General features: G+C 29.0%; 1 protein-coding gene across 1 annotated transcript; it reads left to right on the top strand.

Annotated features, from left to right (window-relative positions):
• The first annotated feature begins 262 nt into the window (after positions 1-262).
• On the top strand, positions 263-9332 carry Osi16 (DUF1676 domain-containing protein Osi16). Its single transcript, XM_085954837.1, has 3 exons — positions 263-331; positions 1794-2169; positions 9022-9332. Exons 1-3 carry the CDS (start codon positions 263-265, stop codon positions 9330-9332), a joined length of 756 nt encoding a protein of 251 aa, XP_085810963.1.
• The last annotated feature ends 10688 nt before the right edge of the window (positions 9333-20020 follow it).

Here is a 20020-nt window from a genome sequence, read left to right as displayed (position 1 = left end):
CTCGTGATTCAACATGATATGCCCAAAGTATACCAACTACTGTCCAGAGTATTTTTTTGGTCATTTTCATCTTAGACATCTCCTTTATATTCGTAACTTAATATCTCTCCATGTCCTTTGTCTCATTACTAAGGATGGTGATCGGTGAATTTACAAGCGTTACTAATAATTTACTTGTAGCTAGAGCGATCATGCGCTGGTCTATGTTATATATATTAATTCAATCGCTTTTTTTCATAGTGTCACTCGATTTTGAAGGCGCATGCTTTCACGACCTCCTCCTTTAGACGCCATCAGAGATCACTCTTCTGTCCATGGTGCTCAGATCTATGTTTGTCATGTGACGTCATGGATGTCGATGGAATTTTGAGCATCCTCTGCCAGTACCACATCTCAAATACGTAAATTCTCTTCCTATTGTATTATCAGAAATAACAGGTTTCAACTTAAACAAATATTGAAAATATTAGCGTTTTAACCAGTCCTTTATCGTGGTTTTATAATGCTGCAAATTTGTGGAGCATGAATTTTTACATCCATATTTCGAAAGTTAAAGATTACTTTCCATTAAAATTTCAAAAAATTAAGCTCAAATAATGGTACCTATTTTTGTATTTACAATTTTATTTGAACCTGGAGACTTATGGTCTCTTCCAAAAATCTTCTTGACTTTCCAGCGCCGATTCTTTCCAGTTACTTTGGGTAGCAATCATCTCCCATGGCGCAATCAGTCATCCAGGTTTTCTATTGGTACTCTTAAAAACCGTGCATAACTCGCAATGCTGGTAAATCATCCGGCATTATATACACGTGATTGATATATCACAGTATCTGTATTTTATATTGTAAGAAATTAAAAAATATTAATTTCTTTCGATTCTATAATATCTTTTATCCAATAGAATATATTTTCATTGAAATTAAATATTAACAGTGACTTATAACGGTAATAATCATGGTATAAAAAACGGATATATATTTATTTCTGTTTTTAACTCTGTTCTGTCATATTCTAAACTGCATGTTATCATAATATAAGAATAATTTTACGCATACCTAAGCTTTAGAAAAAAATTTTAAGTACGTGTCTAGCTAATACATTTAACAAAATATATGTGACTATTATTAGTTGTCAATATTTGCGTAAATTATTTATCAGTTATGCATTTTTTTTTAATTTGTCCACATTTTAATGGTAGACACTCTCAATTTTCGGTAACTCCGAAACTTGTCAACAAAGAATTTTTTCGGAGCACTTTTCAATGTCACGATCATTTTCACTATGCATTTAGTCAATAGGTATCATTAGAAAAAATCTTGGCTTGAATACGAAAGTATTGTAAATTTTCTACTCTGGAGCGTCCGTCCGCCGAATCATTGTCGCTGTTTTGGACGTTTTTTTACTCGCGGTTTTAATACTTTTGTTGCGCTTATCACTGCCGCAGATTGAACCAATTCACTATAAAAGCAGAACACTTCAAATCAGAAGACATCATTCAAACGCGAGCATTCAAAATACATACTACCAAAGCAATATAGCTTTGTTAAAAAAATCCTACCGTGAAATTGTGTAATTATCACCGCAGTTTTTAATTAACGTGATAGAAATGGTGTGGATAACGCGTTTGTCAATTGCAACATCCTTAACCTTCCTTTTAATAAACGGAACGTCCTGTGCATCTACCAATGAACCTTCATATCACAATGGATTGGAATCGCCTCCTCCTAGCTATGTTCAAAAGGAATCTCCAGAAACCTTCACGAAGAGATCACTTACGAGAGATTGCGAAAAGACGTACAGCCCTACGTGCCTTAAGTTAGACATTGTCTCGTTCATTGAAAGAATGTCTGAGTCAAAAGACTTAAGCATTCTTCCAGGAGTATCAGTGGTGAAAGAAGTAGATGCCAACCAAACCAAAACTGCAGAAATTGTAGCTGATCTCGCAAGGAACTTCCCGAACGACCCCGAGAAGAGATTGGACTCTTTCTTAATGTATAAGCTGAACTCTTATTTAGATAGTCATGCTTTGAGACTAAGGCTTTTGGATGATGGAGCTGTTGAAAAGATTGGAGAAGCCAGGAAGGGAGGTGGTGGATTCGGAGGCGGCGGCGGCGGTGGCAAAAAGGGAGGATACGGTGGACTCATGGCCATGGCAATGATGATGAAAGGTATTCACTTTGAAATTAAATCATTGCTTTTTAGATTACTGATATTTGATTTTTAATCGCAGACAATATACATAATCTAATATAAATAAAAAATGTTTGATAAAATAATATTCCATTAAGTAAGTATATAAAGTATGATGTTCATCATTATATAAAATTTTCAATACATGAATTATCTAAGTAAAGCGTATTTGAAACTCGTATCTAAACGTATATCACAAAAGGTTTTGTTAATATTATCCTTGTTTTTATAAATTTTGTATGTAAGAATTTTTATATAGAAAGCGTAGGTAGATATTTATTATAAACAAAACGTCAAAATTAAGGTTTTACATACAATTTTATATTATTCAGAAACTTGTATAATAAGAGTGATTAAATCAATTAGCAGTAAAAATTAGTTCACATTACTTTAGAACTATACATTGTTATGACGATTAAAAAATAAATAAATATTGTATTTAAATGATAACTATCTTTCATTTAGGCAACCTTAAAATCTTTCAATATCTATAAATTTAAACAAAAAAATGATTAAATTAATAATTCGTTGCCAATAAATAAATAGTATGCATTTTTAAAGAATTATCACTTTCTTCTATATTTCAATGTCAATATAATATGCAAAATTTCGATGTTTATATTTTGAATTTCTTTTACGTTTCTGATTAAAAAAAACCACGTTATATGCTTCATCTCAAGTATTATATAATAGTATGCATGTGTTTTATCGAAAAAAATATTAAAATTCTGCAATGGTATTTATTAACTTGTTTCTTCCTCGCCATTTTACCAATAGTATTAATCATTCTGTACATTAAAAATATATGTTATATGCTCAATGATTCCTCCATCTGAGGAATGGTCAATCTTAGCAAAATTTTAATTAAAATATTGAATTAACCATTTTCACGCCAAATAAATCTTTACATTCCGAAAATAATGAGTTCTTCGCTTTTTTATGCACAAAAAAGTAAACGCTTGTCATATTATAATTAGCGACTATGCATCTTATTTTAATAAAAGTATATTTTAGGCTCATGGCCATGTTCTTTAGTGCATGAAGATCTATCACTTGAATGGTTAATTTTCATACTTTCTCTTGATTTAATGTTTATGTTTTTATTTTTTAATGCTTCACAAATTATATCTACATAATAATTCATCAAAATAACGCATGAATTATATTTTTACCTATTGCTACGAATGTAAAATATTCATTTAAATAATATTTATCATTTTCATCTTTAAGTGTTTAATACACGTAGAGAAAAGAATAACGTCTTAATTAAATTATTTTTTCAAATATTCTGTAACTTATTAACAAATATTCATTAACTCTCAAAAACTAAGTGGGATTCAAAACCAGTTTAATTGCAAACCGGACGAGAGCTTTACTAATTTACTTACTGAGTAGAGTACCATTTATGCAATATATTAGATACTTCATAACTATGCTTGTACGGTATTTTTGAAAATCGTCAATATTGGTAATCAAATTTTGTAATTTTAATGTTAATAACAATACTAAAATTTTATTCATATATAGGCATCAGCGTCTGATATATGAAATAGATATAAAGACGTGGGTTAAAATGTCACTCGGTCCAAGATTTTTTCAACGGTATTTTTAATAATGTACGTTTCTGGAGCTTTTCCAAGTGGTGTAGAAAAAATAGACGTATATATAAATACGTTCTTGAAACCGTATACTATGTGTAATACTGCACTAAATATCTTTATTTAGCTTTTAATAACGTAACATATTTTTCAGTTTAATTCTAAAATAATATATATTTTAAAAATATTAAACATTCATTAAATTATTCCCAATTCAAAATTGAATATTATTTAAAGTTATTATCAAGAATAAATACGATATACCGAAAAAAATATGAAATTCTGATTCCACCTGGAAGTTCAAATGGGTAATATTATTACCTTCCATCAACAGAAAATATACGATTTATAGGACGAATGATATAAGATTACAAAAGTATGGTTCCATTATTGAATGAATCAAGAATAGCTCATCCCTAATATGGGCACATTTTCCAGAATTAGTTAAAGACACCTGAATTTATAGTATACATATATATTTAGCAATTATAAGCCATATATATACGCATAGTCAGAATAGAATAATAATAACGTATAAAAAAATACTAAAATTTTGCAAAATGATCCTTACAAGAAAGGTAAAGTTGATGTTTCAATTTTTTCATCCATATTTACCTGTTTTTTATAACGACAGACTAAAAATCTATTAAATATTATACAAAATAAGCTAATTAATAATCTAATTAAATGTTCATACGTACTTATATTTAGACGACGTGTCTCATTTTTAAAAAGACATGCTTATTAGCGGAGCGATGTCTTTTGTTATGGTTCTGAACAACATAACTCGATTTTTATATCCCGTTTTTGATACGCCCATGTTATCGTTTACTTGACATCTTGTCACAGGTAGGTACGTACAATAGATGAACTTCACGCACTTGAGATATCAATAATTTCATCATAATCAACTGTTATTAAATAATTAATGTGGAGACAAACCCAAGTTTACTTCTTGATTCAAACACTAGGTCAACCACAACACCAAATCACATTCAATAAGCAATTAGTAAATAAAAAGGTTTAGTTAAACATATTTTTATTTTCAATTAAAATCCATGTTTGTAAATTCAATAAAACATAATTAAAACCTCTCATAACACATTTTACATAATTAAATTAATAAATAACACTTAAATTATAAAAAAAATACCCATAAAATTCTTTAACGATCCTACTTACAACATATTTTTTTATTTCTTTGACACCTACCTATGTGTTGACTTATTAAATAATTTTAAAATGTAAATTATCACTACATTCAATTTAATTTCATACTTCGTATTCTGTCACCAGATGTTATTAGTAAAACTATATTAGCACATAGCAAAACTATATTATCATTAAATATAAATGTAACAGTTACTGGAGACAGCTATAGAAAATACACAATTCGAATTGGTTTAATTAAATAATACATATATCATATGTTAAAACAATAAGCAAAACTATAATATATATTCAAAGACAATATACTTATAATTATAAAATGAGAGTTCCTTGAACTGTTGATCTGGTATTTTTATCAATGAAAAGTAGTTTCTCTACTAAAGCGAGTATTTTTTTTTCAGTCTGTTATAATATTTATACATAACATATATCATTCAAAAAACATTGAGCCTTCTAAGAAACGATCTTTTTTTACTATGTATTTTTTCCATGTATATTTAATTGCGCTATCGCATTCTAATGTCAATGCCTATTAAATATGGTCATAAATACTATTAATGGTTTCTAAAGTAAATAACAGAATATAAAAATATATATTTTATAAAGAAATTTATATCACTAATTACAAATACCAAAAATACTTTACATTTTATCTAAAAACATGATTTTTTATTCCTATATTTCTTCTCTTCTTTTTTAAATTATCGCTACGCTCAGCGCGAGCATTGGTCTACTCCAGCCAGCGCAATCTACTGCAATTCCCTTGCCATTGAACAAAAATTTTGCATTCCGTCACTAGATGTTTTTAATTATTACAATAAACCTTAATATTGTTAACTTCAATAACCAGAATAGCGAAGAAAATACTCAAGTCATGCATATTTTGGTCACAGTTACAACAAAAATTAGTATTAACGATGTATTATTATTATTCAATAAGCTGATTATAGGCTTTATTACATATATTTTATATTCTATTTAATTCTTTCCATTTGCAGTTCGTACAATACATTTAAAAATATTATACAGTTATTTTGGTGATTATATCTCATAGTTATTTTAACAACCGATTTAAAAATTCAACTACATATAATGAGCAACACGATTAAGAATACTTTATTAATGTTACACTTTCTTATTAAATACGCTTCTAATAGTTTAAATATTTTGTTAAAATTCTTATACCGAAATCAGTCACTTTTTTTGAGTTTTCTAAATACGTCTAGCCTTGCAGGTAATTATTTTCAAACTCTATCGTTTATATTCCGATTATAACCATTATTGTTTTGTAAATTGCGGTAAGTGAAAGTATACCAACCTTCTGATACTTTGTCATTTTTCGCACCAAATAATCTACGTTACTTAAAAAATCCTTAGTAGATTCGGTCTATTTATTTCAAATCACATAGGTACCTTCTTCACACGGGTTAGTTTTAAAAAACATCAAAATACATGTTGTGCTGATTTTCTACACCTACTACTATTTTTGACGTCATATTATTTATGATTTAATTACAAGTAAATAACTGTTTTTTCATATTAATAATAATATATCAAGTCGTGATTGGTGTACAGTCAGTGTCCCCATAATGTCTGTTTAAAGCATTGATTTTTTATATGAACATAGTATATAATATTATATAGCTTTATATAATAATATTTAGCTTGAATTATGCTTATTAAAAATAAAAAAAAAGCTATGCATTATATTATCCCATGTAGTAAAAAAATTATTTTTAAATATTATTGCAATTAACCAGATTTCAAATCACCATCACCACATATGAATTATATTTTCATGACAATAGGAGAAATGTTTCATCAAATTATAACTAACTTACTAAAAAGAAATTGCTAGTCATTCCTACCCCTTTATTAATTTATCTGATTGGGTATTACAACCTGTTTTCTATATAACAGTCGTAGATCATTAATTAATAAAGTCATGCAGCAGGGTAAAATAAATACCTCACCCGAGCACTACCAAAGTAGCAATAATATAAGGGAAACTATAAATATTGCACAACTTAGTACACTTCTTTAACAACCAGGCCGAGGGTTGTGCATTTGTGATTTTCTCACCACAACTTTGAAGGGTTCTTATCATTCGTTACATTACTTTATACGTCTGAAAGGGTGTAAAGACTTTTGTTTCAAGACACTTACTTACCGTACATAATATAAACCCTGTCACATATTGAAAATCGTATCGTCTGGTATTTAGTCATAAATCAAAATTGGTCGCATGTTTCAACTGCTTCCGTGCGTATAGACAAACGAATGAAATAGTCTTTTCTACACATGTTTCAGTGCGATATTTGTAATTATACCTGCCCTCCAAGTCGAATAAAAATTATTGCTTGCACATTCGAGCAGTTTTTGGAGTTACATTAGGTTACATGTGTTTTGTAAATATCAAGAAAATCACATCGACATATTTGACGTCTTGCAGTTGAGACGAGCTTAAATGTGCGACCCGGCTAATTCTCACATTACAGTTTACAACTAAATTCACTGAATATTACGTGTCAGTGGTGCATTATAAAAAAATACTAGTAATACCATGATAATAATAACGGGAAATCTCTGTTCAAGATATTATTACTCTAGATCAGTGGCGCGTTTGTGCAAAAATACATCATTATTAAATAAATTTTCTCCAAACACAAAAGCGCTATTAGGTTTTCGTGTCTGGGTGCATTATTATCATATCAACTAACCATTAGGTGCATCATTCTTATTTCGAATCCGGTCAAAGATGCATTAATCATGCTACCCGACTTTCAAAATATTCTTCCAAAAAAAAAAATTAAGTTAGTTTAATCACGTGTCTTCCTTTTTATCATAACAACGCATCAATCAAATGTATCGACACGTTTATAATATTAGCAAGGTTATAGTTGAATAATATATTTGTCCATGTTTGAAATATTATTGTCGAAATATAAAAACATTCATGCCGTAAATAAAACAACCTACTTAATTGCCATGAAATGTATATATTACAGTATTATTATTTTTTTTATTTATAAAAATAATAAAAACATCTTTTAATATGTTTTGACCAGAACTCATGTTCCTATTAATAATAGTATCACAAAAAATTCAGCATTGAATTATTCCACTCTCAAAAATTCTGTAATCATTTTTATTTGACTAAACATAAAATATGAATTATGTACTTTAAAATTATTGTATGGTTTATATTATTATTATTCAACAATAATATAATTTCCTAACACCTCAAGAGAGTGTGTATTGTTCAGTTATATGTAGCCGTGTGTCTTGCGTATAACGCACAGTAGAACCTCAATAATTATTTTATTAATATTAACTTAACTATGAAACGTTATACCATCATGTTGCTTCTTAGTACAGCTACCAAATTTAAACACAACATAGTTAACCATATTTTCTACTAAATTAACTAAAATTAACTACCACCAACTTTATATTTAACACAAAAACAATAATACGTGCTCGGAGTCATTTAAACCAATATTTACGGACGATGTGTACAAATAATATTTAATTCAGCCGTAGAAATTCTATCTTACTTTAACGCATACTGCGGAGAATATAAACGTGCCGAATTCTTTCTCACTCGCACTTATGGTTCATTTTTGTTCATGCCTTGCCTAACACGCTCTTATGTTACACTTAACCAGGGCGAATTTATGCGGTCTCTACACGATGTGACATAGGTACACGATGAATGACCTATGGCCGATTTATTGTTGGCCATACCTCAATGCAGTAACTGTGTTTCTATTCGCATTAAGGAGCGCCAACATTCGTGTTTACATACTTTTTTCACCTTTTTTTATTTTTTTATAATTCTAAATATTAATTAATGAAACAATAATTATGAATTGTTCTTTTCTTACTATATTTTAATTGTATAATATATAATGTATCGAAGAAGAAAAAAATGGTAAATAGTGTAGAATATCTTGATCTCGTATTCATTATCAAATAGTTACTAAAATTGATTCAAATTCAATGTTTAAATAGTTTGTAGTTTCTTATAATTGTACTAATAATGTTGTCCATCGTTCATAGGTACACTTGGAGCCTTAGGAATGGGCGCTCTTGCTATGTTAGCCGGAAAAGCCTTGATGACTGCTCTCATGTCCTTGATGTTATCAGCTATCATTGGCCTCAAATCTTTGACTTCCGGCGGACACAAATCTACTACCTACGAGATCGTCACTAAGCCGGTCTATTCTCACTCGCAAACTCATTCCCAGAGTCATGAAGATGTCCACGGTGGGCACTCGGGATATGGACATTCAGGATATGGAAGGTCCATTGATATAGCACTACCGAAACATTTACAAGGAAGCGTTAACAATAACAATCATCAGCATTAAAATAAAAAACATTTCCATTCGTCAAGTATAATAAATTAAATTAGCAGTAAAAAGTATTCATTTTGCTTACACTGCATTCTGGTTGGTATACTGTACGCATCTGATATAAGTTATTGCTCATTTAATCATACATACGCAATATGGTTATTATTAATATATTTGAAGCTCAAATGTTTTAATATTTATAATATTTATTATAGATTAGTATTTATTGATAAATAATTATCAAATCAAACGAGGCTGTAGTAAAATGTATTAATTTATGGTATTTTTTAAGTAAACTTTTGAAAGATTCAGTATTTATATTTGTTAACTATTTATATATTTTTTGTCTGTTATTATTTTTTTGTTATCCATTTTTGTTTATCTTGAACTTTCAATATAGTGTACTCATTAGCTGTATTCTCCTCTTCATACCGTTAGCTTCATGGCTACGATGACTCTTTTCTTATCTCCACATAATTTTCATTCTATAAACCTACTTATCTTTTAAAGTATTGTACCATATTTTTCTTGTTTTTTTTTTCTTTTTGTTATTTTTATTTAGTTTGGTTTAAGTTTTTCTAGTCTTTTTTATTTTTATTTTCTTTCTGTGATTTTTTGTTTTATTATTTTATTTTTGTTTTCATTATTCTGTGATTATTTTTGTTATGATTTATTTTTGTTTTTGTTATTTTTTCTTTAATAAATTACATTTTTCAAAAAAAATAGTTTTATTTAAATAATTCTTCATCTTTTACAAAAGCGTAGAGTAAAAAGTATTCCCAGTTTTTGGATTTTAAAATTTCCATTGATGAGTAATGTCGATTAGATATTATTTAAAATAAAATACATTCATTTATTTTTCAAATTAAAAAATACTCTAAAATATGCCGGCGTAAAAATTATTTCTGATTTATTTACATTAAATAGTATGTTGAACTTGACTAGTATTTTTTGAGATCATATTCATTACTTTGGCTTTGAATTTAATCATGATTAACTAGCAATTCAATTATTATTTATTAATTAGTATTATTAATTTAATTTAATGAAACGGAAATTTGATCGTACTTTATCGACTTTTATTTAATATCTGGACCGGTTTCGACCGCCTCAGAGGGACATTTTCAACTAAAGAATATTCAACACAATATGCATGTATAACGAATTGACAAAATGTGACAAAAACAATCAAGCAATACGTTGAAGAATCCTATCAAATAATATTATGTCAATAACACTTTATTAAAATGAATAAAATTGCATAATTTTTATTTTTATAATACCTCATTAAAAGGACACTATAACCAAACATTCATAATATTAACATAAAACACAAATATAAAGCAATAAACACTTACAATAACACATTTTAATATATCACCAAACAAATATTTTTGATTAATCAATATTAAAATAACATGATTTGGTAGATAATTCAATTATAAAACTTTACAATATTATAATACATTATTAAATAAAAGCAGTATTAATTCGAACAATATTATGAGTCAAAAGTAAATAAAAATAAATCATGTACAATTTATGAAGTTATGATAAATCAATAAGACAATCCCGAACATTATATAGGATACAATAAACGGACAAAACTGGTGCATATGTTAAATAAAAATGGCAGTAGTATTATAAAAAATTGCGTTTTATTAAATTAAATTAATAATACAATGCATTTCCACCTGAATTGACAGTTAACACAATATATGAAAAGAAAAAAAAGCAATTTATTTGTTTTATTAAGAGCAATTCATTTCGAAAGGGATACTAGGTCGTATTAATATCTTATAACAGTGCCGCCTGTTAATAAAATTTAAATATTAATCGGTTCAACGTATTCTATCGTTAAAATGCCCATTTTAATTTGTCTATAAATGAATTGTGAAAACAACATGAAAACTACCGAAAACAGGATTCTTTGTAGTAAAACGATATAAAATCGTTCAAACTACATTATTTGAGTTTCAAGTTGATTGGCTACTATCTAAGACCGGCATTTATATGTTCTTAAAATATTTAAACATATTCATCTTTTGCAAGATTTTTTTCCACTATATAAGCAAAATGTTTACGGAAAATTCAAAGCATTACTTAACAACATTCAGGAGTGTGTTATCGATTGTGAATATAAAAGTGTTGAACCTTAATCCTTATAACAAACAGATAAAATATTGAAAATGGATTTAATAAAACTGAAATTAACGTTTGTGGTGACGATTTTGGTTGTGCAAATAAGTGGATTCAATGGATCGTCCATAACGTCACAAGTAATCAGAAATATAACAGATGATCATCCTACACATACTTTAAAACGTTCCTTTGGCGCAAATTGTGACGTAGCTTATACATTGCTGTGCCTCAAGTTAGATGCAGTTTTTTTCATCGAGCAACTCGCCGATTTGGGAGACTATTCACTACTACCCGGACTTACACTGGTGAAGGAAGAAGACACTAATAAAACACAAGCGGCTGAAAAGGTCGCAGAACTTGCACGAAGTTTCCCTAATGATCTTGACCAAAGACTTATGTCATACGTCTATTTCAAGTTCTTATCATACTTGGACACGCACTCTGTAAATTTAAAAATTAGCGGCACTGGAGAGAATGGCATCTCAAGGGGATTTACAGTAGATATAAGTACCCCTAGGATCATGGATATGACCATTATGGATAAGATCCAGATGATAAAAAGTAAGCATATAATCCTTCAAAAATATTATTTTATTCGTAGTAATATTATTTTGTGGTGGTTTTGGTTATTTAAAATAAAATAAAGTCAACAACTTAGTGGAATTATTAGAGCCTTCTCGGAATATAAATATAATATAATGTATATAAAAATCTTCCTTTCTACATGTATTTCTTAATATTTTCATGTTTAAATATAATATACTAATTTTAAAAGAAATAATTCAAAGCTAACTGGTCGATATCCAAATAAATCACTAATTCAAGTTAAAAATAAATATTTTAGCAGTTTATAATGCATAATATGTATAATGTATTAAAGGTTAATATTCAGTAACTTTTTTACTTTTGTTTAAGATTTATGGAAACACTAGTGGGAAGAACAGTTAGCTTTGATGGACGCCAACCTGTATAAACTAAGACAGCAATTAATAGGTAACACGTTAAAAATTATTATCGACGTAATAATATAATATATTATAAATATTGCTGTATTAATTATATTAATATCTGTATTGCTTTATATCAACGAATTCATACAATTTTTATTGATTTTTCATTTCAAACAACTGACTGCCTCTACAATACGTATTTAGGCTTAAATTCAAATCGTTGTTGGCAAAGTGGCTCAGTGTTTATATTTTTTTTTATGTATATTAATCAGTACTCCTATCATTCAGTTACATAAAAGATCATGATTTATCGGACTCACTTATGATCATCAATCTCAAGTTATTATCAAAATATTAAATGAGTTAATAGACAACTTTTCCAAAATCCATTTATATTATTAATATATATTTATAATATAATTATAAATAATTCCACTATTAAAATGTGTTTTATTGTTTTATTTATATAATAGCAATTTAGCATTAACCTTACTATCTATATCCCTAAATAATCATGGTAGTTGAGGCTTTCGTTCTACTGTCCTATTTTTGTGTGCGATCCAGCATACCTTATCAAAAATAGCCACGGTGCCGCTTATTCTCATATATTCTCCTATTGGCAGTCGAGTTACTGCCAAAAGTTGATACGTCGATAGTTTAGGTATTCAGAGTTAACAACGGATTATGTGTCTATATATAAATATGTATGCTAGAAAGAAAATTCAAGAACATCCAATACAAAGTATATGCACATAAAGCATACAGAAATTAGCATTATGCCTGATCTTATAGAGCATGTCAAACTTATAAATTGCAATTATTCCATACCATGATTTCGAGACTTACCAACTTTTGGCAGTGGGCAGTTTGGCAAACCCAAGTATAATATAATGAAATTCTGATGATAATAACTAATTTTCTATACATTTTTTAATTCATAAATAAAAACTAATTTATTTACATTATTTAGTTACTATCCTGCAGATATACCTACATACTTATCTAGTTGTTTTACAAAATATTAATTTTAAATTATTATCCACAGTGACAAATGTATATCATAAAATTGAAATATGATATTTTATACATTTGCTTATAATGCACAACTATTTTTATACAATATAATGATCGTATTTATTAGTTAAATGAGCTACTTACATATATAATATTATAATTTAAGCAGAAAGAATGTCCGCAATTTGTTGAAAAAACTATCATGTTTGTAATAAAATATAACACAATAAACTATTTTTTTATTCAACGAATAATTCACTAGATTTAAGAATTTAACATTCATCATTGAATAATTTGAAAACACTTCAGAGAAATATACCATCACCATCAGCCGGATCGATTCACTACTAGATGAAGGCTTCTCCTAGCTCCCTCCAATTTTCACAGTCCCTAATAATTCTTTGCTGCCATGTAATTCACCGATTTTTATGAATTTGTCTATCCAGCTGATTTTAAGGCGTCCCTGTGGGCGCCCCTGAATCTTACTGTATGATGGCATTTATCCAGCGGTTGTCCACTCGCCGAACGAGATGTCTAGCCCATTGCTATTTCATCTGCTTAGCGTCCTCTATCACATCACGTACTCTTGTCTGCTTCATTATCCAATGGTTTTTTTGTAATCTTTACGCATTATGACCAACATGCACATTTCCGTGCCACAGTTGCGCTAATAGTAATATATAACCACTATAAAATATGTTTTTCAAAATTAAATTTGCCAAAAAAATGCGCAATTTAGTGAGCGGTTAAGAAAGAATCGTAAATACTACTAGCTATTTTGTCGCAATTGGATAATACGCATAAAGCTTATTTTGTAGAGAACGTAGGCGCAAATCTCAGGGGTATGGGTTCGAATCCGTAAATCCGTATGTTAAAATTATATTTTTCAAAAAGTTTTTTTCCAATAGTTAGGTAAATATCTAGTTCTCTGATGTGTTTTCAAATTATGTATGTAAATATGATATGTTTTTTTCTACATTTTGCTTAAGGGGGGACATGATTTCAAAAAAACACTACCTTATTCTTATGTCAATAATTATTATAAAGCAATCATTATTCATAAGATGTTTATCACACTTGAATGGTCAAAGACATAGCTTATAATAAGTATCTTTAGAATTATCTTCGAATGTGTGAATCTTGCCCATTTTTTGAATAATAAAATGCCTAATTCTTGTCGAATTTGGGATCACATAGATTATCAATATAATTTTTTATCGTAAATATTTTACTAAAATTATCTCATCATAAATTATACTAATGATTTTATAAATGCGTTTAAAAATTAATAAATGTAAAAAATCTTAACACCACTGCACAGTTATGTACTGAAATATGACTATATTCTAAAACATTAGAGCGAGAGGTTTAAAAGAATACTATTTTATGTAATAAAAATACTTTATGCAGTCATCAAATGTTTAAAATAAATATAAAGGATAATAAGAATTCAAAATTATATAAATAGATTATCTACAACGTTTAAGGTATGTCCAGGATCATGCTTTGAAAATAGAAAAAAAGCTCCATTTTGACCCACGCTGAGCACGTCCGCCCTTAAATCAGTCAGGTTCTCTTCTTACAAAAATGTTCTACAAATGCGTTAAGAAGATTTCACTGATCACAGAATGTGCCGCCATTGATGTGCAAAAATTCTTGGAATATTTTTAGATATGTATTGATTATCTATAAATATATGTATGAATTATCAATTAATTGTGTAAAATCAAACAATTCATTTTTTCGCTATTTGCCTCTGGTAGGTAAGCAGAGTATTCGCCTTATTATATCGAAATTCTTATGTCTCTGTCTGTATTTTGTCTGAACAGGCTAATTTCTGCCCTACTATGCTCAAATATAAAACTTTTTGTATAAAATAATATAGGTATGTAAATACAAAAAAAAACTTGGGTTAACCCAAATTAGGTATCTACCAACTATATACTGTGATAATTATAGATACAATAATCTGATTTTACCTTTAGATATTGTAAGAAAATTTATCTTATTACAATATTAATTAGATTTTTTGATATAGATTTTTTTACCGAATTTAAAAAAAATCTTTTACAATAGATATATTCAAATATATTTTAAGCTAATCAAACTCAATAGTCGGTTAAATGAAAGACTTTAATAATAATGATATACTTACCATTTTATTGTGATACCTGATTTTTATTACAGGAATTTGAGTGAAAATAAATAATTTTATTAAATAGTAGTTATGAATATATTAATTATATAAATATCCCGATTAACGTTAGAGGGTATAAAGATAATCTCTTAAAAATAGTTTAAATTACATGACCCGACTTCACGAGCATAAAACATTAAAACTTTCTATAGTATGACACTTACTTTAAAATTATAATAATGTTTCACTATTTTTGTTAATTGCCCAGTAAAGGCTTATTAATTATTCCCAAATATATATTTCCAGATCTTATTAATATCATGATTCATTATACGCATGTGCTATCAATATGAACGTCTTCAATTTTAAATGGTTAATTTATCCGTTACAACTAAGTTTATTTAATTTGATGATGTTTAACACACAGCATGTTTATTGCTTAGAAGTTTTCACAAATATCAAGAATCATTTGTTACGATTGTAGATAGAAGAAAATAGTATTGTATAAGATAACGTCTTTTACAGGCACCATAATGACGCTTCTTGTCGGAAAACTGGCTTTCAAGACTGGCATTTCATTACTTTTGGCAACGGCTGCAATCTCACTGGCCAGTTTTATGGCACTTCAAATAGTGGCGATGGGAAACACAGGATTTGACTTATTTGCAAAGCTTAGAGGCACAACAACGGACGGTGCCTGGGCTGCAAGCTCGACAAGTACCGGCGCATCGTCTGGCGCTAGTTCTACCGGAAACTCGGCACCTAACAATGCAGGAAATGGAAATTATTACGGCGGCAACGGTGGTGGTGGCAACTATGGTGGAAGCGGCGGAGGTGGCAACTATGGTGGAGGCGGCGGAGGTGGCAACTATGGTGGAAGCGGTGGAGGTGGCAACTATGGTGGAGGCGGCGGAGGTGGCAACTATGGTGGAAGCGGCGGAGGTGGCAACTATGGTGGAGGCGGGGGAGGTGGCAACTATGGTGGAGGCGGCGGAAGTGGCAACTATGGTGGAAGCGGCGGAGGTGGCAACTATGGTGGAGGCGGCGGAGGTGGCAACTATGGTGGAGGCGGCGGAAGTGGCAACTATGGTGGAAGCGGCGGAAGTAGCAACTATGGTGGAGGCGGCGGAAGTGGCAACTATGGTGGAAGCGGCGGAAGTAGCAACTATAGTGGAGGCCGTAGAGGTGGCAACTATGGTGGAGGCGGCGGAGGTGGCAACTATGGTGGAAGCGGCGGAGGTGGCTATAACGGAGGCCATGGCACACCAAACATACCATTTTACGATGATTATCATCCCGGTGGTCCGTATTCTAGAAATGGTTATGATGAGGATTCAGTAAGTCCTGAATACGTGAGACGTGATGAAGCTACACTCAAATTTGGAACCAATAGTGCATATTATTATGATAACATCAATCGCAATAATTAATATAATAATTATCAAATCATCAGAGATGAAAAAACAATAATGATAATTACTATCAAAATAATAAACATTACAACGATATAAATCGTGTTTACGATAGAAATAATTAGAGATGTCCACCATTTCCATTACAATTTCTCTACTAGATAGAAAAAAAACTGAAGATCGCAATTCCCAAAAACTCGAATAAAAACAAAAAATTCAATTCGAAAAGAGCGATGCCGTGACATAAAATATATCATTATATAAATGTTTCGTCTGTTCATTTGCATATTTGTATATATTTATCAAGCGTATCTGATTATTATTTTTATATTAGTACCAATTATTTGTTTTGGTTATTTTTATTTGTTACCCAATTAAATATATTGGTAAAATATATAATTGATAAATGCAAAATCATTCATTAATAAACTAATGCCTATATTTTAAATATCTCACTTTTGGCTAACTTTGCTCATAGCATAATATCTTTTTGGTAGAAGCTTATTGTAAGAATAGTTTTAGAATAAATATTAAAAATATGCATGATAATATTAACATTCATTTTAAGAGAAAAAAACGTATATAAATAAGATAACGTGTTTACAGGTACATTTCAGGCAGCCCTGCTAGGATTACTTGGCCTCTTCACCATTGCTGGTATAATATCTTCAAAACTATCGCTTTTGTTGTCGGCTATAATGCTTATTAAGCAGTTCAAAATGCACCACAAACAAGCAATACTGAACAAATTAAAAAAGCATCATGAATCGGGTATCGGTAACAAATTTCAATCGCATCCATTAAAAAGAACCGACAATGAAGAAGAATTTGTATATCCAGACAATAACAATTATGATGGTCAACCTAATCAACAAGTGTTTAATAATCACAACTCTATACCGAATCAACCACAATATGGTAATGAATATTTTGTGCGAAATTGGGATCTAAATAATGGTAATAATAAAAATTCTTTTATTCGAAACTGGCAGAAAAATGATAATTACAATCAAAACCAAAATCAATTTAATAATTTTAATGAAAATAAAAATAAAAATATATTTTACTCTAATAAGGAGAATTATGATCATAATATAAACACCTTTGACTCTAATGTCCAAAACACTAATAATAACAAATTCAGACAGAATTGGGAGCAAAATAATAATAATCAATATGCACATAACAATGGTGAATACAATAACTTCAATAACAACAGATTTAAACAGAATTGGGATGAAAATAATGATAACCAATATTATAAAAATAATGAATACAATAAAAATAACAGATTTGAGCAAAGTTGGAAAGAAAAAAATTATAACCAATACGCGCAAAATGATGGTGAATATAACTACTTTGATAATAAAAATAACAGATTTGAACAGAATTGGAATGAAAATAACTATAATCATCACGCACAAAACTATGGTGAATACAACAATTTTAATAATGATAATCAGCAAAACTGGGATCGGTATGACGATAGTATAGTAGTAGATAATAATAATTATCAAACAACGCCTCGCTGGAATGAACATAACAGAAATCAGTTTTTGCAGAATCAGGAACGATATGACGATTTTCAATATGAGCCGGACAAAAACCAATTCCAAAATGATAGAGTTTTCCAAAATAATGGGGAATTTAATAAATTGAAATTCGAACCGAATTTAATTCAATACGGAAAAAAAGACGTATCACATTTATTAATACAAAGTCGACTCAATAGTTTTCTACCAAAACTAGACGATAAAAATGTATTTCTTACAGTTCCGAAAAAAGTTTAAGTAATGTAAATTATTATGACCAAAAGAAATCAAAGGAAGATGATATTAAACTGGCATTAAATCATGAAAAATTTGTTGATAATATTAAACTTATCTAATGAATTAAACCCGATTAATTGATACCATCTCTTTAATAATACAAATCGATACCTACTACATTTCAATAGGGAAACAACTCAAAAAACTTTGTTTCAAGATAATGGCGTCCGATTTTTTGCAAAAATTCCCATTTTAATTTCGAAGCTTTTATTTTGAGGAAAATGCATGTGTTTTTCAATATTTAGTTTAGTGGAATTCAGCAATCCACAATTAAATTTTATATTTCAGTATAATCTAACGGAATTATTATAGGGTTATTCGATTTTATGACACATTGATATTTTTGACTTTTTTTGCTAAATTATACATTCTACATCGAATGGCATTATTAACTCAAAACCTTGAAATTTTTAGTTGTTGCCTTCTTGAATTTGGGGTATCAAAATGACATACAACATACAAATTATCATGTTTTTGTTCATAGTATTTTTCGCTGATAATTTTTGTTCGAATTTAGAAATAAAATCTAATTTCAACTATATAATCGCAGTCGAATGAGTTCCCATGCTTCTTATATGATTGGTTTTTTATTCCATTATATGGGTCAAGCGTATCTAATTACATAAATAAATGTGGTATGACCTAACGTTACAGATAATAAAGGGCAAAAATATAAAACTTAAAACCGTTACAATAAATCATTATAACTGTGACGGTACATTTCAGCAAAGACTATATATAGAATGGTGGTAATTTTTTCTGGCAGTGCAGGCGACTCGTTTAAGTGTTGGTGGCGTTACTTTCAAATGACACTAACGCCGTTGCAAAGTGATTTCATCGTGGCCACAATGTCAGAAGAATATGTCCATCTTATGTATTTTCTAACTACAATTTACATACTAAGTAAATTAATAAATCAATACGATAATATTTAGAATGATTTCTGGTGTATATTTTTATGTTTTAATATTATTTAAATATTATTTTGAAAATATCTAATACATAACTATTGCTGTGTATGAATGCCCGACTTTATCTTTGAAAGCCAATTTACCTAAATAAAATTAAACCATAATGCCGTAAATCCATCAATTTCAAGTGACTAAAAAATATAAATCCCATTTTTTCTGAAAGTATTCTTTTTGGGCTTAAGATTGGCTTACTCTTATATACAAAATATATATTATAACATTATAAGTCATGTGCCATAACTAAAATA

This window comes from Rhyacophila brunnea, unplaced genomic scaffold, assembly GCF_057557595.1.
Source record: "Rhyacophila brunnea isolate RB1 unplaced genomic scaffold, BYU_Rbru_1.0 scaffold_4, whole genome shotgun sequence".
NCBI lineage: Eukaryota > Metazoa > Arthropoda > Insecta > Trichoptera > Rhyacophilidae > Rhyacophila > Rhyacophila brunnea.
The sequence above is the reverse complement of the archived record's forward strand: the minus strand, read 5'-3'. Positions and strand labels throughout refer to the sequence as shown.

Coding starts and splice junctions, on each gene's coding strand:
- Osi16 (XM_085954837.1), top strand. CDS start 263: ATGCTTTCACGACCTCCTCCTTTAGACGCCATCAGAGATCACTCTTCT. Junction 332..1,793: donor TCCATGGTGCTCAGATCTAT/GTTTGTCATGTG, acceptor GATTGCGAAAAG/ACGTACAGCCCTACGTGCCT. Junction 2,170..9,021: donor CATGGCAATGATGATGAAAG/GTATTCACTTTG, acceptor CATCGTTCATAG/GTACACTTGGAGCCTTAGGA.